General features: G+C 41.0%; 1 protein-coding gene across 2 annotated transcripts in view; it reads right to left on the bottom strand.

The window, feature by feature from the left end:
• nrxn3b (neurexin 3b) overlaps positions 1-23,628 on the bottom strand; it is a 310,461-nt gene that overhangs the window by 208,596 nt on the left and 78,237 nt on the right. For both annotated transcript variants that reach the window (XM_030720979.1, XM_030720980.1), the window contains 2 exons: positions 13,673-14,111; positions 8,140-8,523 (listed from right to left, as the gene is read on the bottom strand). In XM_030720979.1, the coding sequence (XP_030576839.1) occupies positions 8,140-8,523; positions 13,673-14,111 (823 nt within the window). The remainder of the gene's footprint in view (positions 1-8,139; positions 8,524-13,672; positions 14,112-23,628) is intronic.

Raw genomic sequence — 23,628 nt, 5'->3', positions numbered from 1 at the left:
TCCAAGTCTTCTCAATGTTAAGCTTTTTGTTTGTTTATATTTTCCCTTTTATTTTATAATCAAAACTGCGACCAAAATGGCTATAAAAGGCCTTTTCTTAAAGGATAAAGTGGTGTTTGAGCCACAGTTACGACGGAGCGGCGGCTCTTTGAAATGGGACGCAGCCTTCCTGCGGCAGACAGCTAGCAGCAGGAACCGGACGCGCCAGGTTAGCCTAAGAAGCTACTGAGGCGTCCGTGACAACCACCATAGAAACAGCCTTTTAAGACCGTTTTAAAAACATCCTCAGAGTTCAAACGAGCAAAAATATATGATTTGAAACAGTTACAGCCGCAGAGCTGTGGCGGCTTCTTTAAACGTTGTTTACATAGATGATCATGAATGATACGATGTAGCTAGCAGTGTAGCTAGCAGTGAATGAGGTGACGTCATTGTGTGCGCATTTCACAGCTGTCTGTCTCAGTCTGTTGTTGTTATTATTCTAATTAACATGTGTTTACTTTCTCTGGACCATCTCAGGTCCACCGTTACAATTTCAGCCTACAAAATGATTTAAATATGAACACACACTCTGACATCAGTGCGCTTTATGAAGTCCAATCCTTAAAATAAATATTATGTTTGTAAACATTCATGTCTCTGAAATAAGTACAGATGTTCATGTTTGTCATTACCATTTTATTTGTTTAGAGAATTGTGAACTTCACATTGTGTATCTAATCAGAGTCTCAGCAACCTTCAGTCAGAGACTGAGACTGGATCACAGCTTTAACCTCTGCAGAGTCACAGACAGACACAAACCTTCCAAATCACACACAAGCAGCCCAGTCTCATCATTTTTGGATGCCTCTACGGTACACTACACTGTGATCAATATATTAAAAATTATAAATGAAAAGATAACATTCACATAAAGCTGTTTGAAAGTAAAATTAATAGGTACTTTCCAATAATATTTTTAAGGATCTCTGTCAGAGACCAGACAGAGCCATGACTCTCAAGAACCAGAGACTGAAATATGGAAAGAAAAAAAAATCCCTATGAGAAATAAATGTGCAACAGTAAATATTTTGTGCAGTGGAAAATAAACGTTTTGAATCAAAAGCTTCGGATATCATCAAACCAGAAATATAGAACTCATTTTTTTCTTTAATAACACACCTTAGCATGCAGTAATATGACACGTTTCCAAACAACAATACATAGATTTTATTCAATGTTTTGATTGTGGCAGTGAAAACACATGTTGCTGTGCACTGAGACCATGAAGCCCACTTCTCTGAAGCAGCTTCTTCTTCTTCTTGGCATCAAAACAGAGGTGGGAGAAATCTACCAAAAGGAGAAAGAACATCTGAGGTGAAACCAGTCAGGACAAATGATTAAATTATATATAGTAGTTCAATACAGCCTCTCAGGTAGCTTTGTGCTGATTTCAGCTCACTGCTCCTGTCTGTGGACCCGTGGTTTTTATGTTTGTAACCACTTAACTTCCATTCATCTATTTAACTCAGGGAGGAGAAATGTCAGGTTGGTGCAGGCTGGTGAGTTTAGGAGGGAGGTGCGTTTGGTTCTCTGTTGTCATTATCTGAAAGATTTGGTTCACCCTGTGGCTGGGCTGTATCTGGGGTTATGTTGGACCTGTCACACTTAGCAAGTTTCCCAGGTTGGTCTTTATGGTTTAGAACTTCTAGCTCTGGAGCAGCATCTGTGGCTGTGTAGGGTCCTGTTGGTTTTTGCTGTTTCTCCAGATCTGCGTTGGAAATTAGGTTATTGATCTCAGTGCATTCCCAAACAGGCTGAACAAGGTTATATATCGTCACCCTCCTAAAAAAATGGTCAAAGACATTTTTAAAATTTTATTTTTGTCTAAATTAAATTTTCAACATTCGGTTCAGTTTTTTGTGTTTTCTGAAAAGCCTGAAAAAAATCAAGGGAGGGTGACGACATGTTTCATGGCTAAATAACATAACTGCTGCAGTCTGATGGTGACAGCGAGATCTGAAGCAGTGGGTGACGAGGAAGAGGAGGAATACAACAATTTGAAGAGATCCCTCAGTCTACAGTCAGCACAAAGGCTACATTAGTGGCTGTTTGAGTTTCCTTCCATCTGCTGTGAACCTGAAGCACGGAGAACACAAAACATCTCTTCCAAATCTGGGATCTCAATTACAAATTTGTTCTTATTAAAGGTGAAATATGTGTTGTGACCTGGCTTTTTATACACCTGGCGACCCTGGGTCATCAGTGGTAACCCATCCCCACCCCCACACCCATCCCACACACATTCCGATCTACTGGCCCCGTGTACATAACAAAAGGTGGCCTAATGAGATGTAAACTGCCATTTGGAGGCGCTTGGTAGAAAAAGGAGTAGTGTGAAAATGCTGGTAGTTCTAGTGGTCCAAGTTGTTCACCCACTCTACTCTAAGTCTCAGAGTGGGCTTGCTTTGTGGCCTGAACTTGAGTTCAAGCTTCTCCAAACTCCACTGGTGTTGCTCTGCAGTAGCTGGTCTTCCATCTTCTTTCTGTAGGTGTTTTTTCCATCCCTGATTTTCCTTCTGAGATCCTTCTGCACAGCTCTCAGCTCCTCCTTATTTCCTGATCTAAAGGTTCTCTTCTTCTCCTTCAGGAGAGCCTTTGTTTCAGAGCCACAGTTATGTATAACAAGTAATACTCAAGTGAATGTTAAACATGTATTAAAAGAAAAATGATTCAGCTCAGCTCACAAGAAACTGCTGGATACTATTCTGGAAATGCCTAATGAATACAAGGCCACTGTGAGCAATGACAAACCTTTAAACATGATAATCAAAAAGTACACATTAAGTATCATTGCTCACCTTTATTTATGAGAGTGTCACTTCTCAAAATGATTGCATGCTGTCAGCTCTCATGGGTGAAGTTTGGCTTTGAGGGTTGGAGAAGAAGCTTTCCAGCACCTTTGGATTTCCAATTCAGTTCTGAAAGAGCAAAGACACAAACTACAATGATGTATGAACTGGACATGTTTGATTGTTGCTGCAGCACAAAACAGGTTTATAAACTGAATCAGTAACAAAATTATGGTGTTGAAAGTAAGTAGCCTGATGATTCTAGATTAGTGACTCCAAAGCAGGCTGAGTCAAAACCTGAGATGGAGACTGGGTTTGTTTAAAGCTGAGGACAGTGACTCAGTCCCTGCTCACTGACAGGATTCCCAGAGTCTGGAAGCTTCTCCATGATGGGAATGTAATACACTGCAAGTTTCAGCTCATTCTCAGGTGCTCGCAGGTTTCATGGATCCTCGTGTTTGTCACAGAGGATTAAAGGCAGCCAGACTTTCAGTTTTATGTGTATAGTGCCAAATCACAACAGTCACCTCAAGGCTCTTTCCACAGAGGAGCTGAAGGCTCTGCATCCCATTCTACTCTTAAGTATCATAGGAACCACAAGTAAGCCAGCAGTCTGAAGTATAAACAGACTGCTCTTTGTTTAAATATTGAATATAAGAAACTTGCAAATATAAGGTTTGTTTACAGTGAATATAAAGAAATCACGGGAACCTCCCCAGCAGTCTAGGCCTATAGCAGCATAACTAAGAGAGGCTTCAGGGTCACCTGATCCAGCAACTGTGTTCAGACCAGTATCATTTTATTTTACATTGTGATAAGCCTGGGTCAGTTCAGTGCAGATTAAATGAAGCACTGTACTCGCAGATATTGAATATGGATGCACTGAAGCTCATCAGGATATTTATTTGGAATCTGTGGCTGAAAATAATCATTTTACTTAACTAGTAAGTCCAGAAGCTCATATTTCTGTCATAACATTGTTTAAATAGTGAACGCTTTCCTACGATATCCGCTAACATTTGCACAGAAAATTTAAGCTAGCGTCTCAAAGACGGCAAAACCCGCAATAATCTCTACAAATGCATCTCAGAGTTGGGATATCAGCGCTCTCTTACACCACATTAATCTAATTTCAAGTGCTTATTGAACTCACGGCCGTAATAATATCACTATATAAACGCTGTCCATTGAAATCCTCTTACCTGAACACTGCAGCATCCGCCGGAAGTCAGCGAGCATGGCTTCTGTAGTCCTTCTTCTGTAGTCCTTCGTCTGTAGTCCTTCTCTGTCAGTGATCCTCCGTTAGAACGATAACTACCTTCTCGACTGACTACGAGGTGCAGACGGCCCTTGCTGGCCCATATTTACAGGCCTGAAAACCGCTAATAAAGTCAGTAATTACCTGATAACATCCGAAGCGGGTGAACTAATGCAATTAGCTGGACAGCAACGGGAATACGCGTGACCATGGTTACGGCCGATGGGGTGATGGGTATTGTAGTTCATTTATTTATTCATCGTTGGTTCATGGATTTAACACAGAGGAAAAACGGCTTCAGACCACGGAACTCACAGAAAAAATTGGACACCGAATATAGCACTAACCATAAACACGTAAATATAAATTTAGACCTAAAAAGCCCCACAAATGTCATCGTTACAACCATAAGTTTCAGCACCCCACATTAAATGAAACGAGGAGAAATTCATGTCAAAAGGAAAAGTGGCGGTTAAGGATCGCAATTAAAGGCATAATTCAGCTTCTGAGCTTCCGGTTCAAAAGAAAAGGGGGGAAAAAAGGGGGACAGGGGCAAAAAAAAAAAAAAAAAAACTATACTGCAGCTTAGAAGCCGTGCTCAGAGGCACGAACTTTATCCCACTGCATTTCAGGCAGGTTAGAAGTCGTGCCGAGTAACACGAAAAAAAGAGGGAATTCGTGTTCATGAGCACGAATCAATAGATTAAATTTCGTGACTACTGCACGAACTGCCGTGAGACCGGGTTGGCTCAGCGCAGCACCGCTTCTTTTTTAACCTACTGTATTTATTTACTTATTTAGTTAAAAGATGAAGTGAAACAAAGGAATCTTTTGGTGATTCGCAATGGAAATGTGTGAAAGGTCATACTGACAAAAATTTTAGGCATCTATTTTAGGTTTTCAAAACTTGATACTTCACCAAAACTTTTTTGAATCACAGAACTCAACGTTTTTGTTAAGAAGGCGCCACCTTTTGGTGACAGTCTACAATTGAGGGAAAGGGGTGTGTTCATGCTGGAAAGTAGATACGCCCAGGAGAAGGAGGGGGACTTCCAGCCCGACGACAGCCGGACGTCGGCCAGCTGGGGGCTGGACTTCAGCTGGCCGACGTCTGGCTGGATGCGGCAACATTAGGTGGCTGCATCTGTATAACGTGTGTATGTCTTAGTTCAATGTATATGCAGCTGTACAGTTATTTGGTTGTTTTTTTATTATTAAATTTACAAATGACAAGTGTGGAGTTTAAGTGGTACTCTTACTTGGCTACTAATTAAAAATTGGACCATTAAGGGCCAAGATATCCTGACATCCTATTATGTGGTAGCTGCCTGCAACAAAAACAACATGTAACAAACAGCATTACTTAATACACTGTAAGGACGAACAGTCGACCATTGATACCTGGTTATTTATCTCTCAAGCAAAATCTGACTTCAAGCCATAAACTCAAAGTCATAGCCTCATTTTCTCAAACTCCACAAAAAAAGCTCCTCCACAGCCACAAACGACTGTACATTTGCTGTATGATGCATAATTTAAAACGTTTCAGAACGTGGAAAATTTATATCATACTAACCTTTACAGAGTGGCCACTGAAAATAATTGTTTTAGCTGCTGTGCGTGCTCAACAGCTTCTAGCAGTACCTCAACTTCTAGCAGCATAACTCCTAAGCTGACATGAAGGAATTTGAAATAGTGAAAAATGACGCATCCACTCAGTTGTAACAGCTTTGGGAACATCAAAACATGTCATCACACCTCAAGTCTCACTATACAAAGTAAAAATCAGCTGCTGAACAGATTAAAGCTTTGTTCTAAGGCTGTCCTCGATATGTGGGAAGCAGCGAAACAGGACGTAGAGAAGACTGTGGTGAGGGTGTGGAACATTTGGGGGTACACAACTTAATGTTTTCTTCCTGATGGTGGGATGTTTTTAGCCAGTACACAGCTGGATTCACACATCTGCCTTTTGTTCCCCTTTTGTACAAACAAAACACGATGAACGTCCACACTACAGCAGGCGCAGCAGGCGGGCTAACGCAACGTTAACGCCAGGAAAAAGAGTCAGCTCCCTAACACAGCTCGCACTGGGATTCTGCCTCTTTGACAACAACAGTCTCCACATTGCTGCAATGTAAAATTTATTTTTGTAAAAAATTATTTATGATAGTGCATTTTGAATGTTGATCTCCACGGTCTTTCCTAACTCTGAGTTTCTTCTGCATATAAGAAGAGCTCCTTTATCACTTCTTCCCGAAAATTCTGCTGCAGGTTGCTTTGATTTTTTAACATGCAGGATCAGCAATGAAAGAGGAGTGCAGCATCAAGTCAGTTAAACTTCTGGGATATTGATCTGGTCACTTAAGAAGCAGAGGGGGTTTTTAATCAGTTTCAACTGCTTTGGTGTTCATGAAATTAACAACAGGTGCACTAGAGGGGCAACAATGAGACAACCCCCAAAACAGGAATGGTTTTACAGGTGGAGGCCAGTGACATTTTCCCTTCTCATCTTTTCTATTTTTTTCCACTAATTTTGCATTTGGCGAGGGTCAGTGTCACTATTGGTAGCATGAGGCGATACTTGGACCCTACAGAGGTTGCACAGGTAGTCCCACTCCTCCAGAATGACACATTAATACGTGCCATTGCCAAAAGGTTTGCTGTGTCTCTCACACAGTTTGTGGAGGAGATTCCAGGAGACAGGCAGTTACTCTAGGAGAGCTGGAGAGGACTGTAGAAGCTTCTTAATCTATCAGCAGGACCAGTATCTGCTTCTTTGTGCAAGGAGGAACAGGATGCACACTGCCAGAGCCTTACAAAAATGACCTCCATAAGGCCATTAGTGTGAATGTCAGAAAATGTCAGAAAATGTCAGAAACAATCAGAAACAGACTCCTTGAGGGTGGCTTGAGGACCCGACATCCTTAAGTGGGCCCTCCTCAGTGCTTGGCACCTGGAGCCTAATTGAATGACAGAATTGGCAGGTCCACCACTGGTGCCCTGTGCTTTTCACAGAGGAGAGCAGGTTCACCCTGAGCACGTGACAGATGTGAAAGGGTCTGTAGAAGCAGTGGAGAACTTTTTGTCAAAATAGACTAGCCTGTGCATCATTTTTTCACTTTGATTTTTGGAATGTCATTGAATTCAGCCCTCTGTACTTTGATAATTTTCATCAAATGATGTGGCATCCTTTCGTTTCTAACACATTACCCAGTCCATATCAGTATAAAAATACAGCATGATTTTTTTCCCCCATTGACACCTGATGTGTTTTCAAAGCGTTTCTTTTTTGAGCAGTGTATTTTCCAAACTATGCAGTATAAAACAGGCCTCCTATGTAAGGTAAATTTTGATTTTCCTCTTTGAATTTGTTGATCACTCAATACCATTCCACATCTTATAGTCACACTTAATGCCATCATACATGTACAATTCTTTACAGACCTGAAGTTCCTGGGAAAGTACTTAAATAGTAAAACGTCAAGAAAAACCTGACCAATAGTCCAATAATATACTCTCCCACAGCTTGGAGTGTCCCTATCCTTTCCATCTCATAAAAACTTTATGTAGCCAAGCTCGACAAGAGCCCATTTCACCAACTGGGAAAGGTTTCTCTCTAGAATCCCTCCCAGGAAAGAAAAAGCCTCCTATTAAATCTTTCAGCAAACCTTCCATAAATAATGTGAACCAAGTGTGCCAAGTCACACTTCTCTGTTAAAACAGAGCACTGCCAGCATCCTTAGAAAAGCTATAGTTAGTAAGCAGCAGCTACATCACCACCACTTCTCAACCATATTTAGAAGAACAGAGAAGATACTTGAACTCTGTAAAACTACTTTACTGTCCACCATTGCATCTTATAAGATGCAAAGCACTACTTCATAAACTCACTGATGAAACAGTTTTCAGAATGTAAAAGTAGAGCAGCTTTAGCCACTTTAAAGGTCTTTTACTATCAGATCAATAAAGCCTCTGGCAAAGCCAGATAGTTTTTAACATCATCAATATAAGACATAAGACAAACAGAGGGTGACTGGAAAGGACTCTCACCTCTCTCACAGGTACTGTCCCAAAAGCCAGTCCCAGTGCAGTCACAAATGAAGCGGTTCCATCCCTCTTTACAGGCCCCATTGTTCTTGCAGGGGTTGCTGTCACACTGTTTCCCTGTCGTCTTACTACACGAAGACTTGATGCCGGTCATGTTCTGTGACTGAGCTATCTGCCGGATGTCCTTGCTGCGTCCATCAATGAAGAGATCCCGAACACAGCCCACATAGCCGTAGTTGAGCATGGCAGTCCAGAGCTCAGTCGGGAGCACCAAGCCCACTCGGTTGTCAGGCAGACCACCCAGATAAAGGTCCCCCTCCAGGTCCAAGATCTCATTTTCCCCGCTGGCTGTGAAAGGGGTCCGACGGCTGTTTACTGAGATGATGCCTGGAGGAAAAAAAAATCCAAATACTGTCAGACAAAAAGTCATATAATCATAGTTATATAATAGTAGTTTTTTCAAAGCAGGTGCCATAATTTACTGTCTAAGTGATCGGCCATGTCTTCTCACTGACAAAAAAACAGGACTTGCCTCAGCTAAATTTCTAGAATCCAAGTAACATTTATTCCTTTTAGTTTAAAGTTATTTCCAGAATCTTTCAAAGAGACTGACAGTCCTTTGTTTGTTCATCAAGGTGAGGACAGAGGTGAAAAATGACAGATTTTGTGTAATTTTGCACCCGAAAGCTCTAACAAAGTAGAGATGCACTCAGTGAAATTGGGAAAGAGGTTGACAGAAATAACACAGCACAGAACTCTGTGCTAAAATGTGGGCTGAGTAAGTGGAGGTGCAAACCTATGTTTGGCAGCCAAAATTGCTCTGATCACAGACTTTATAACAAGCTCTTCAGGGAAACTCTATTTGAGTCACAAAATAACAGAAAAGAAAAAAAATACCCTCACATCTGACAAAATTACTACTCTCCTGACAAAGGTCACAGTGTAGGTCACTGTCTATACCTGAACATTTCCACAGGTTATGTTCTCTAAGACAAGTGCAGAGATTTTTGAATTTTTATCCATCCATCCATCCATCCATCCATCCATCCATCCATCCATCCATCCATCCATCCATCCAATTCCACTTATCCATTTCAGGGTTGCAGGGGAGCTGGAGCCTATCCCAGCTGCCATAGGGTGAGAGGCGGGGTACCCCCTGGACAGAGACAGACAACCATTTGCACTTATATTCATACCTATGGGTAATTTAGAACCCCCAATTAACCTAACACCACTAATTGCATGTCTTTGGACTGTGGGAGGAAGCAGGTATGCTGAAGCATTTAGAGTTCCTTTCACTGGAACTAAGGGGCCGAGCCCAACTCCTGAAAAACAACCCCGCACCCTAATCCCCCCCTCCACCAAACTTTACACTTGGCACAATACAGTCAGACAAGTACCGTTCTCCTGGCAATGGCCAAACCCAGTCTAGTTCATCAGATTACCAGACAGAAAAGCATGATTCGTCACTCCAGAGAACACGTCTCCACTGTTCTAGAGTCCAGTGGTGGTGTGCTTTACACCACTGCATCCGGCGCTTTACATTGCGCTTGGTGATGTAAGGCTTGGATGCAGCTTCATGGAAACCCATTCCACCTCCCTTAGAGATAGGGTGAGGAATGCAGCCATTTGGGAGGGGCTCAAAGTAGAGCCGCTGCTCCTTCACATCGAAAGAAGCCAGCCCCGGGGCAGATCCAGGACACACTGGAAAGATTATATCTCTTGGCTGGCCTGGGAACACCTTGTGGTCCCCTGTGGATGAGCTGGTGGAGGTGGCTGGGGGGAGGGAAGTCTGGGCTTCTCTGCTTAGGCTGCTGCCCCATTACTCTGTCAGGGATAAGTGGAAGAAAATGGATGGATGGATGGATGGATGGGACAATCTGAATTTTCTCAATCAGCTTTCTTGTATTTCTTTACGTAGTGTTCAGGAGCAGTTCTCCAGGCTTCTTTAAAGACAATTCTTTAAAGGCTGCCTTTTGTTCTGTTTTCTGTCAAGATGATCCCACACTACTTCAATAATGTTGAGGGTCAATTCATGACTGATAGTGTTCCACAGTGTGTTTTTCTATTCACGTATGCTTTTACTGCATTGGCAGTGTGTTTAGGATGTATGTTCATCTTTCCATCAAGATCTCCAATACCACTGGCTGAAATGTAGCCCAAATCACTACCTCTGTACATGTTGATGATTTGAATCAAAAATTTCAAATTTGGATACATTACTCCATAAGACCCATTGCCACTGATTTTCAGTCCAGTTTTTGTGCAATTTGGCATCTCTCAGCCTTTTCTTCCTGTTTCCCTTCCTTAAGAATGGCTTCTTTTCAGCCACCCTTCCACTAAGACCTTTTCTGACGAGGTTTAGGCCTGCCACTTCTTCTTTTGTCCTCCACTTGTTTTTGGCTAATAGTTCTTTTGGAATCACCTTGCTGGTGCAAAAATACTGTTATATGCCTGTCACACTGTGTAATCTTTGGCATTTTTTTTGTAGACACAACTAAAGAAATGGGAACAAATTGTGTGCCTTTGTGTCAGGCTGCTGGTAACAGAAGAACCAATTTTAAATTGTATCTTTAGGCACTAAAGATACAATTTAAAATTGGTTCTTTGCTAAGTTGCCTTAGCAATAAATCCACAAGGAAATAAATCCAGTTCTACAATTGCATTTTAATGAATAAGGTGAAATAACTCCTGCAAATCATATTAATAATTCAAACCCATACCAATCAGAATTATAAGACATAGTTTTGAGCTTTGTTACAGCTTTTTTAATGGTGTGCATATTATTTTTCACACATTTTATACACCATCAAAAGAAAAAAAAATATTAGTTAACTAGTTAACTATCATCCTGGGTCCTGGGTTTACTGAATTATTGCCATTATTTAGTGTTCTGCTGGCTCTCAGTTTAATCAGTATTGTTTATTCTTGTTTGCCATTGTGTTTAGCATCTTGCGTTTTAGTTCTTTGTTATTTCTATGTGTACTCTGCCTTTGGGTTATTTTGTATGGTTTATTGTGGTCTTCTTAGTTTTCCCCTCTGTGCCTCGCTGTGTCAAGTTGTATGTGAAAGTCTGTTATCTGTTTAGTTCTCCGTCCCCTGTCTCGTCTTGTGATTAGTTCCAGCTGTGTTCCCCACCTGTTCCAACTTGCCTCATTACCTCTTGTATTTATTGTTTCCCCTTGTCCTTTGTTGAGTTGTCCCACATTGTTGTGTGTGTTCTGCAGTGTTTCTCACTTTAGTGATAGTTCTAGTGACTCCTGTTTTTGGCTTTTGCTTTTACTTTCCACAAAGCAAACTGTAACATTAACAGTTGGTGTTGGGCGTACAAACAAGCAAATTAACAGAATGCAAATAAAATCTGATTTGTTTCCCAAAATTATAGATTTTTCAGTCTTTTTTAAAGCTGGATAAATAAGTTCCAGATTACTCAAACACTCTATAAAACAGCATTTCTCTATAATGTAATCATCCAAGGCTATTATTTTAACCCTTTTATGACCTAAAAACTCCAGATCAGCTCTCTGATTATGAACTATTCATTTACGGGATGTAATAAACAGATGCACTCTTATTCTCTGTTTGCACCATATTGCCTCTATCCACACCTCTCTATCAGCCCCTTTTTAAGGTGAGAAACAGCAGATGAAACTGTTACTTTCACCACAAAGCCTAAATTTGGCCTGTCTGAAAATGGTGGCCTGTGAATTCTCACATTATGTTATATTCACCTTGCGATCCTGCAAAGAGAGCTCCTGGATATAGCTCTTTGTGGACAGAAAATTTAATTCACTTCCAACTCCTATTAACATTTCACTCAAGCCACAAGTGTGATTATGGCTGTTCTTAACCATCCCTCAGTCTGGTATCCATATATCTGTCTCATTCCTCTTTTTTCTCCCTGAAAATCCTACTTTCTGCTCTGCTATCACACTGAGGGCTGTGCCGGTGATTAATCAAAGCAGCGAGCTCTGACACACGGCTAAATTGGCTGCTCTAACCTGATATATAACATGGGCTGTAACGGCGTCTAACACAACCAAGTCCTCTGGAGGATCTCACCTAATGCAGAGATTGTGTTGGGTTTGGTGCTCAAGGCAAAAGAAGTTTCTTTCCCCTTCTTCTAATTTAATCTTCTTCTAATACTTTCTGTGTATTTGGCCATGTTATGAGGTCAGAGAACACACCGAGAAGAGGTAGGTAAGGGGAAACTGACTCAGTAGCTATCTAGAGAGAGATACGACTTTTATTCTGCAATAAATCAATGCTGGTATTAATATTTTGAGGTAGTTTACATCAGTCCACTGAGGTGATGCAGGAAAAGTGGCAATATGTAAAATCATTATGGCATTGCAACATTACAGCTGATATAATTCCATTGAAAGTAAACACAAGCTGTCATTTTTGATGAACCAAAGCAATTTCAATACATAAAAGCCTGTTTGACTAGTGCTATCAAAACTGTAGTCATTTGGGAGACAAAAAGTTATGCAAATTTATTCCGCGCTCCCTATTTGTAGTTGCTATTTTAGGTGAGTATTTCTTTGTGTACAGCCAAGCAAGCAGTTCTGCAATTTTGTCATGGTCATGTTGTCGGATTTTGGTTATATTCATGTTTCTGCACTTCTGTCAGCTTCACGTTCACCTGTTTTCACCTCTATCACTCGTCAGTCTCTATCCACAATGCAGTGGAGCTTTCTGGTTCTGTTCCCAAGTTTGTATTTGTCCATGTTCTTAGTGTTTTCCCAGTTTTCTTGTTTTTTTTTTGTCATTGTGTAATTTTGTGTGTCTTGTGTGTGACCTTGGCATGTTCATCTGGATTTTGTCCTGATTTTTCCGTTTTACTCCTTTCCTTCTGCCACCATTACAGTTATGACTTTGCTAATGTGAGCAGGACAACAGGCTAGTGAAAAAGTGAGGAGGCTCTGGGGCCCATGAATGTCTTAACAAAACTGAATGTTAGTATGTTATGTCCTTTTGGGCTTTTAATGGTTTCTTTGAACTGTTCTTTTCCGGGATGAAACAATTGAACAGCATACACCTTTAATTACTTTAAATAAATAAGAACTGGGTACACAAGTTTGAATTTATTTTGGATTTTCTCTAGTCCACACAGAGTCAAATACAGTACCAGTCAAAGGTTTGGACACACTCACCCATAGTCTTCACTGTGTATTAAATGTATATTGCACAGTTCCAAGTCTTTTTTTTTTCTTCTGTATTTATCACTCTGTTTCTGACCATGCCTTAGTTGCCCTGTCAGCATAAATTTATACATTGTGCTGTTCAGCCAAAGGCAACATGGTTTTAATTGAGGCAGAAGTTCAATTTTCTTGATTGAAGCCATTTTTTTTAAATTTTGCGCTTGTGTGCATGAGAGAAAAATGAACAACAGTGATACAACAAGGCCGCTGTGCCTTCTCAAAGCACAGAGCTGATTTGAGTTTTACAACTTCTACAAACAGCAACAGCGATGTTAAACATCTGTGAAGGTTCAGTTAGAATTACTTAAAAACAAGAAAACCATTTTTCTTACCTGAGCGACCATCTCTCTGAATGTCCACATGGTGCCAGGAGCCATCATTGACCTTAGCCTGTGTGGCTTTGACCTTGATGGTCCCGGAGCCCATGTCTAGCAACAAGTACAGCCCTCCATCCAGCAACTCCACAGCAAAGAAGTCCACCTTGTTGTTCTTCTGACCCTTTGCATCCCGCCGGTCCTGAGGCTTACCATGGGTGAAGAGTATCAGCCCGTTGGGTTCAGAGGTGCGGAAGTCAAAGGAGATGGAGCCCACACGCTTGGTGTTCCATTTTGGCAAGGCCAAATAGGAATCCGGGGTCTCAAAGTTGATGGGGTCAAGGGTGGGAACGTTTTCGCACTTGAAGACCACATCACCCTGAAGTTTCATCTTTGGGTCAACAATGCGAGCAAGGCGGGAGAGCTCCAGGCGGATATCATTGTTCTTGTACACCACCTGTGGAAGATATATGAGGGAACTTGTCACTATGAATCCTGTATTATTCTTGTATTATTCCTTTTTTTTTTAAAGCTTATTTCCAATGTGTCAGTATAAAAGATGATTTGCCAGTGCAGTGGTAAATAATTTCTATGGAAATGAATTGCAGTTCATTTCAAAGTGCAATACTATAGCATCATGCTGGCTTTATTACATACTGCAGAGTCGAGGGCAGCTGGATCAATAAAACTAATATCTATGTAAAGGTTTGGTTGTCTCAGTCATTTTCTATTTCAGCTTCAATTCATCTATGATGAAAAAAGAGATGCGTGACTGTTTTTTTGGTTTGATTGAACACCTAGTCACTGAGTGAAATGTGAGAAGTGATGGCTAAATTATTAGCGAGTCATTCCTTGTAATATTCAAAAACACCAGCCTTGATGTCCTGAGGGTAAAACCCCATAGGAGGATCTGTGACAGTGCGAGAATATACCCAATATCATACTTATTTACCAGCAATAAATTTACACCAACCCCTTAATCCATCAAAGTAGAAAGCAGCACCACATTATAGTCAAATACAACAAAATACCACAGATAAGGGCTGCAGAATATTGTCAATTGGAATCCATTGATGCAGAAAATTAATGTTTTTTTTCCTCTTTTTTTCTCTTTCTGTGGAGAACGATGTTTTTTTTTGTTTTGGTTTTTTTGGGGGGGCGGGGGGGGTATATAGGGCAGTGTGTGTGCGGGAAACAGCAACACTGTTAGAGCGAACACAGCTGTCAGCCAACAGATTGTACTTCTGTGGGATTACTGATAATCCTGGAAGATTTGACAGTAAATCAACACAGGTGACCCAAGTGCTGAGGATGGGAGTGGGTTGGGTTGAGAGGGGGGTGGGATAAAGGCAGAGGAAAGGAAGGAAACTGCCTTTCATATGTAAGAAACCAAGTGTATGTGTGTGTGTGTGTGTGTGTGTGTGTGTGTGTGTGTGTGTGTGTATACAGTACAAACCAAGTAATGCAGATGTCAATGCAGTTAACAACCACACCTAATATGCTGCACATGAGCACAACAAAATACCCACCCACACACACACACACACACACACACACACACACACACACACACACACACACACACACACACACACACACACACACTGTCAAGCATTGTTAATCTACTGATTATGTACTAATACAGGTGTTTTTGCTTGAACACTTTCAAAAACGCAGTAAAAGAAACTCCCTGCAACAAAACAGGCATTTATAAAGAATAGCATGTGAAGGATTTAATCAAGACTGATAAAAATGAAGTAGATTTCATGGAGTAGAGGCCTGTGGCGTTAACTTTCAGTAAGAACACAGACAAGAAAAGGTATCAAAGCTAAATTTAGATGAAAGGTTTCTTAGACTGTTACCCTTTTTTAATAGACAACATTTCACCAGGTGTCGTTCTGTGCAGGATACCAAAGCAGACGAACATGTAAGCTGTATAAAAAATAGTAAAACCAAAGCTTATAATTGTGAAGCAGGCAATTCTGCTTCAGCCATGACTTAAACCATGCTTTTGTGCATACTGGTTCACTGTCATGGCTTACTGGCACACTTAATGGAACTGGGCCATCGTTAATTAAAACCGTGTTTTCTTTACTGTGACATGTCCAAATCTCAGTCCTGCAAAACTTCAATCAGTTTTCTGTATCCGACCCTGCCAAAACCAATAAATAAATTAGTATGCATTTAAAAGCAGCAAAAATGGCATAAAAAATATACAAAATGTGACATACATTGATATTTGCTTCTGTATTTATTTCCATTTGTATTAATTCCCCTGTTGACTTACCCACGCTTTTATTTATTTGCCAATTAATTTTCTCAAACTTATTTATTTCTTTGTGGCTTTCTGCTTCATTATGCAAATGAGGGTGAGTGTAATTTGAAGTAGGCCACAGGTTCAACTCCTCATGTATCGGCTGATCAGAACCGAATGCAAAGAATGGAGTACTTTGGATGAGGGGAGGAGCAATAACAATCATTAACTGCTTAATTTATTTCAGCTGTTGGCAGCTTTGGTCCTCTGTACGACGGAGAAGAAGGGTTAGGCAATAAATCAAACTGTAAAAAGTAATAAAGGCATTGCTCTAGTGTTTGCATATGCTAAATATGCTAATATAACCCATGGCTTGGGGGATTGTTTTATCTTATTTTTTTCGTTTTTATGATTACTGGCTAACTTCTAGATTTGAGAGAAAAATTTATTTTATTTTATTTATTTTTTTTCTCTGGTAAGTAACAGCCAAGTAATACCCAAGCAAATGCAATGCATGTTCTGAAATTATGATAAGCACCAGATGAAAAATGGGGATGACTTTGATTTTTTTTTTTTTTCACCAAAATGCTGCAGCTACCCTGTAGCTCTGAAACATTTGACTTTAAACCATCGTTACTGATCTCTGTGAAACACTGATGTTTTTAGCGTGTTTTCTTCTGAAGCTCGATACCTTGCATTCCAATTTCGGCATGCTTAAGACTACTCTTGGCTAAGAGAACAAACTGAATATTACATGAAAAGAGAAAGAAGAAGAAGAAGAAAGAGATCCTTTAATGCAACTCATTTGCAATGAAGAACTTTTTTTAATAGTACAGGGATAGTCACTGTCCAGTTCTTAGATGTAAATTGCTCAAACTTGCCAAAGTTCCAAGGCACTATGTCTATATCTCAGAGACATAACAAGTAGACATGGAAAGAATAATTAAGCCCTGCGATTCCTTAACAACACAAAGTATCCATCTGAGGTATGACAGGTTGGTCTTACACTCTGAAACCCTCGGTTTGTTTGACTCATGAGTAACTTGCCCACGAGTTTCATTTCTTGACAGTGTGGAGTCTTTACAAACTCTCCAAGGCACAGCAGTGTTATTCTGGGACACACTAATCTTCCAATCAACCATCCCTGATCTGTTTTGGGATTATTGTTTTGTCTGTCCTGCTGCAAGCTGATCAATAATGTAATCGAAATTTTGTTATAACAGAGGAATGGGCTACTGCGGCTATGCATGCTTCATCTTTCCCTTTGCTGTGCTTTGTTATGCTATCTTTTAGCCAACAGCCTTATGGGGCCCATTCATAATGCACGCACAGGGGACTGTAACAGCTCCATAAAGCCCAGATCCTCTACGGATGGAGTATTGATTGGGCCACAGTAAAAGCTACAAGGAGAAGGGTATAGGAAGGGTAGGTAGATGGAAGCGTAGGGCTTGTACACACAAACAGACACGCATACACAATCTCCTTCTTAATCTACTCCAGATGAGTGCTCATGTCCTTTTGGCCCCAAACACAGCTGCTGTCAGCTGCTGATTTAACCCTAGTGTTAATGAAGGAGCAGGATAATTCCAGTGAAGTGCAGTGAAGACACAAACGCACACACACGCGCGCATGCACAAAGGCACTCACAAAACCTTGCGGGTGACATCGCAGTTTGTTCAAGCACACACACACACACACACACACACACACACACACACACACACACACACACACACACACACACACACACACACACACACACACACACACAAAAACCACTGCATTTGCTTGGATGTGCACAGATGCAGATACACAGACAATCAGGTATGCAGACAGACACACAATCTGTTTGTCTAAATAGTTTTGGCGCATCCAAAGTGCAAAGCAGAAAACAAACAGATGTGTGTTTTTTTTTTTTGTCACACATTCACTCAACACAGACGGCATGTGAACGCAACACCGTGGTTCCCAAAGTGGGTTTTTTTTTGTACTGCTTGCTTTTCTGCAGTCATGTTTACAGACTCATGCCACCACCATGCACTTGTATATTTAGTGTGCTTAATTCAGCGAAAGAGACAGCACAGAAAACAAAGTTTTTGTATAGATAGATGAATTTGACTGACAGAAATGTTGCAATATTTTAATATAGATATTCCAATAATATTGGAACTGTGGCTACAACCCCCCCCCCCCGGTGGAGCATCACCACATCTTTTAACAGAATCCCCATGCTCTAATTGTACGAGTACATCTACAACAATTTTATACAGCGCTCTGATTGCTGCCAAAATGCTGATGACCTGTTTTAACCCATCCTGAGTTCATACCGTACTCATCAGAGGTGCTTTGGCACTCTGTGCTTATAGTAAAATCAGTACTATCGCTCTTCTTTCAGGGCAACACCCAAATCACTCGTCTGCTTCATGTAATCCTTACTGTACATTTGCTGCATGCTATCACTACTACAGTTAAGCACATTTCACTGCACCACCTCATGTCCAGCATCCAGGACTCTTCCCGGCTCTGCACAGAAATTTCAATCAATCTTTTGTCAAGCATTTTTTAAGCTTACTGACTTAAATCCACTCTGCTGTGTCATCTGTCAAATACTAAATCTGAAACATTTGATCCATAATCAAACCCTCGCCCTTCAACTGATTAAAGCGCTGCAGCACTGTTACTCTCTGGGCTTTCATCACAGAGGCTACTCAGGTTTCTTGTATGTTTTTTTAATGTGTGTGTGTGTTTTTTTTCCTATTTCAGTTGAGACATATTCAAACATGTGAATCTAATATAAAGTATAAAATAGATTTTTTTGTTATCCTTGTTAGAGAATGACCTTTAACCAGTGTTAAAGTCAATATTTTTGGTCAATACTTCAGCAACATTACTCAGCCATAAAATAGGTTCGTTTATTAGAAGTACAAAGGAACTTCAACTGGCTCATGCTTGCTTTGTTTTTATTATCCAGTGAAAAAAAGGAAGTTATATGATCAGCTCAGAACTGTCTGATGAGATTGGCCTTAGGAGAGTATGTGTTTGATTTTCTGTAAAGTTCATGTGAAATCATCATATCAGTCACACTGTCAGTAAAATACTGCAGCACTGGCTGCGCTGAAGTCTGTCGATGTGAAGCAAGGAATCATGAACTTGATGTCTGTATTATATTATATCCATATGCAACAAGTACAATATTTCATCTCTGTTACCCAGTGGATCCCCGCCCCCCAAAAAAGCACATCTGTTTTTAGCTGCACTCCTTCAAAACAGTTACAACAACAGTTCTAATTTTGTCAACTCTAAAAACATCATTCTACTCAAATGCTATCCATTATCGGAGCAACAACTGTGCTCTCCAAGCAAGTGGCTCTAGGATTTAAAAATATCTTTCAGCTATTTTTATTTTTTTATATTATATAATGCAAGATTTACAGGTAGCCTGGGTTTTGGACTGCATAAGGTGTTTTGTACAAAAGGTGTCACCTGGAGCCAAATACTCTAAACAAAAACTGTTTACCAGTGTCACAGCTGAGCGCTGTGGGGGGGGGGGTTGATGGGGAAAGGTGAAGGTATTCCATTAAAGTCTGCGGTTTGTACCCATCCATCATTGTGTGGCCCTTGAAGGAGATACTGAAAAAAAACCCGTAAAATTATTAAAAGGACAGGGTGACATTTGCATCTGTAATAGAGGGGAAAACAAGCACTGCCTGAACATACTGCGGTGAATAACACAAAACTGATGACGACATCGTTCCTCTCAAATGTCAAATATTGGTCTCTTGCCCCTTCTCCTCTTTTTCTCACTTACTCATCATACTCTTGATGTCCATCCATCCTGATTTTGTCTCCTCTCCACCGGCATTCACCTCACCTGCACTTCACTTCTGTCCTCCTACACTCTGTCACCCATTTCCTCTTTTTTTTTTAACACTCACTTTCTGCCCTGACATACTTGCTTCCCTGATTGTTACTCAACATCATCTTTCTCTGCTTCCACCTCCTGGATGCAGCTCCTCCTCTCCTGACAGGGATGCCACTGCGTTCCCCGGCCGCCCCCGTAGTCTGACACTACTCTGTGCAGTCCTGTGCTGAAGAGGCCTGCAGTGAGAGCTTAAAGGGGTTGCAGAAGGCGCAGACTGCACGGCACTACAAACATCAGGCTGACCAGAGAGCGCCCACTGGCCAATCAGTCACGTGATACGCTGCAGCCCACGTGGCAAGACACGAGTGTGGGTGGGACGTGTGTGCTTGCATCGTGTATGGATGAGATCCTATGTAGCCTACAGGCGCAGATGAGCACAGTGAAGACTGAACAAGAGTGGGGTTGTGATGGCAGCACGCAACATCTCTTTTGTTACCAAACAAGAAAAGGAAGTATTTGCTCACTGTAGCAACACATGCATCCACCAGCTTATTCATCAGCGCAATAAGGTGTCTTTTTTTTTTTTTAATCTCACAGTGAACAGAGACCAACACGCACCAACATTCCAGCTTTAGCAGCATCTCAAAGTGCTCGAGCCAGACATTACACACACAGACAGAAACACTGACGCATCTTGATCTGAGCAATGGGCCAAACTCAACTGAATCATTCCCTCATTATCTGGGGATATTGAATCCAAAGGAAGAGGTGGAGGGGCAGGAAGAAATAAATATGGTGCAGGACAACAAGAGAGGCTGAGAGACAAAGAGATGATGCACAGGGAGTACACGTAGGGGAAGTGCACACATAAGTACAATGTGAGCCTAATGGAACAATCAAAGAAATGCCTTTAATGAATAAGAGTATGAAAGGGAGATCATAGGGCCACTTGTGAGCAATTTACATGGTGCTGAGTAGCAGCTGGCATCATGCCCACTTAATGGAGCTCTGTATGATGAACACTGGAGGAGCGCACAACACTACCACTAACCAAACACACTGTGAATCACCTCATGATTCTGTCCACCCAACGCTCTCACTCAAGGCCCAGCTAATGCTGAGTCATGCTTGTTGAGATAATAATGGAAACAAACATTTTATACAACTGTCTCCGCATCGTGGCACAGGAAATATGCAAGCTGTTTACCGGAATGAATTTGCCTCTTTAAATCTCGGCGACTATTTTCAGAGAAAGTCTTTATTTGTTTCAATTAGAAACTAGCTGATGACCACTGATGGAGATTTCACAGCTCAAACACCAGATATTCCCTCCACAAGTGGTGGAAGGGCAGAGAATAATAAGCTTTGCATTGCCCATGTTATAGCTAGAGATAAGATTTTAAACTGATCCTAATCTTTTTATGTTAGGACAAGGAACTGCTTGGTAATGTGCTGATATTTTTCCAAAAACTGCAAAAAATATTTCCAAACTCTAATCTAGAGCTTGCTGTGAAGTTCTGCCAAACAAAGTGCCCAGAAAAACAAATCAATGCAGCTTCAAGTAGTTGAGCATAAAATCTATGGCCAGGGGAAATGTTGCTGATTTTCAATCATCAATCACTTTAAAATGAGTGAGGGAACTTCTGCATGCTTTAGCACCATTATAATATAGAATTCATTAATACATTTCCGAATTTTTATAAAGTATAAATGGCACACAAGGTATAAGATATAAGATATGACAGGTGACCATACATGCTAATTGAAGAATTTTGTCTACAAAGTAAGTTTATGATTCTAAGTGGGAGTTCACCTACAGTACCAGTGTAGATAAAATCAAATCATAGTGGGTTTGTCACATTTGCCTACATCTGAAGATGGGTAAGCAGGCTTAGGTAAGAATGACTCCAGCACTTGTGTGAAAATGCCTTTCCTGACTTGGTAAGACCTCAGTGACAAAGGTTTAGAGGCCAGTCTGCAATCGAGATGCTTGGCGCAGCACTGTATACCTATTTGTGACCAGTTTCACCTACCAACTGCCAGTAACCTCTAGTAACCAATCGGAACACGCATTTTTCCCAACTGATTGGTAGCATCCACGGGATCACTGACTCATATCTAGGCCTGTGTGACTGGCACCTAGGAGGAATTATAGAGCATACTATTAGATTAAGCAAGACACAAAGTCAAATTCAGCTGCAATCCTGGGAGCTCAGCTGATCTCAGCCCACATCAGCTCCCACATCCACTCTGCAAATCTCACATAGAGTCCACCATTTAAGCTGCTTTATCAACTTGAGCAACTGCAAGCCACTTTGCAGCACACCTCCACACCAGCTCCTCTTTAATGCCTTCCCTGACTTTATCAGTGTCATACCTCTTGCCCAATAGCAGTCTTCTTTATATTTGTCCTGACTGAAATTCAAACAATTATGCCTAACTTGTAGAGCACAGGAGACACATCTGTGTGCTTACAAATCAATATTCAATTACTGGGTCAAACACTAAATTTTAAGCTTAGGGTAAAACAGTGGGTCCAGGTACCTTCCCTGATATCCAGCACACAGGTCAAATAATACTGGCAACCATCTCATGTTACTTTGATACTAAAACTTTTAACTTTATTTACACTACCTGTAACATTCTATATAGCTGAGACAGTTTTTACAGCACTGGCCAAACTGCTCATTTATGTTTTATGCTTTGTAGAGAAGTGTCAGTAACTGAAAATCAACAGTTTCTCACAGGCTGCAGAAAAGGGCAATATAGATGCTGATACTGATACACCATCAGCAAGAGAACTTTCATCACAGGATGTATGCTTTGGTGATTTTGTTCATTGATTCTTGATGCATGCCACGTAGCCCATTAATGGATTTATTCATCTATAAAATGTTGATACACAAGTAAAATGGGGCACATATTCTTTTTTTAAAGTGTCCTCTCCTCTCTACTATGTATCATTTTGGCACATTTGTACTAAAACAAATGTTGAAAATCGATCACATTTTTTGAAAACCATTTATTCACATAACATATTCTGTAAATTTCTGTCTGTGTGTATGAGAGTCACACACAAAGGGTCGTGGCTCTTGGAGGACTGATGAGGGATGCATTAGCCAGGGTGGTAATGACTAAGGGAACAGCAATCTGAGCCACTCAGTCAAAACATACAACAATTCAGACAAGGTGACCTTCCCTTAGCCGTCACCCAAACCCGTCTCTCACTCTGTGTGTGCGTGCGTGCGTGCGTGCATGCGTGTGTGTGTGTGTGTGTGTGTGCGTGAAGACTCATGTTGGACAGTAGCCCAGTAAGCTTGCCAGCACTTCACTACACTTTACTAGCCCTTGTCAAAATTGAGAAGACTGTGATGGAAGAAAAAAAACAGCCTGGATCAGAGGATGGAGTGAGGCCTGTCAGAGATGTGGTTGTATATTATTTCCATAAACTGGATAAAAATGATGGAGAAAGCCGCTGTGACATCTCCTTTGGTTTCACCTCAAAGTCTCGAGCTGTATATGTTGGTTCTCGCCATCTTGGTGCTTTGAAACAGGATGTGATGAGCAATTGATGGACCTGATTGGGAAACTGAGGGACACTGAATTCTTTTATAATAGCGACTTGTCAAACACAAAGTAGTCCTAAAGCATACTCTGCTTTATCATCGTTTTTTTGACACTAATGAGAACATAAGTTACAAAATGGACATAAACTCATCAGGAAATGTTCATTAAGGTCACAGATCAAGTGAGCAGATGGGCAGCTGTCTCAGACTTCTATACAGCTGGACTGTTTTTTTTTGGCAAAGAGATAAGTCGCCCCCTGCTGGCCTTTGGAAAATCCAATTTAAGTCGCTG

This window comes from Archocentrus centrarchus, chromosome 24 (assembly GCF_007364275.1).
Source record: "Archocentrus centrarchus isolate MPI-CPG fArcCen1 chromosome 24, fArcCen1, whole genome shotgun sequence".
Classification (NCBI taxonomy): Eukaryota; Metazoa; Chordata; class Actinopteri; order Cichliformes; family Cichlidae; genus Archocentrus; species Archocentrus centrarchus.
This window is presented reverse-complemented; position numbering and strand designations above follow the sequence as displayed.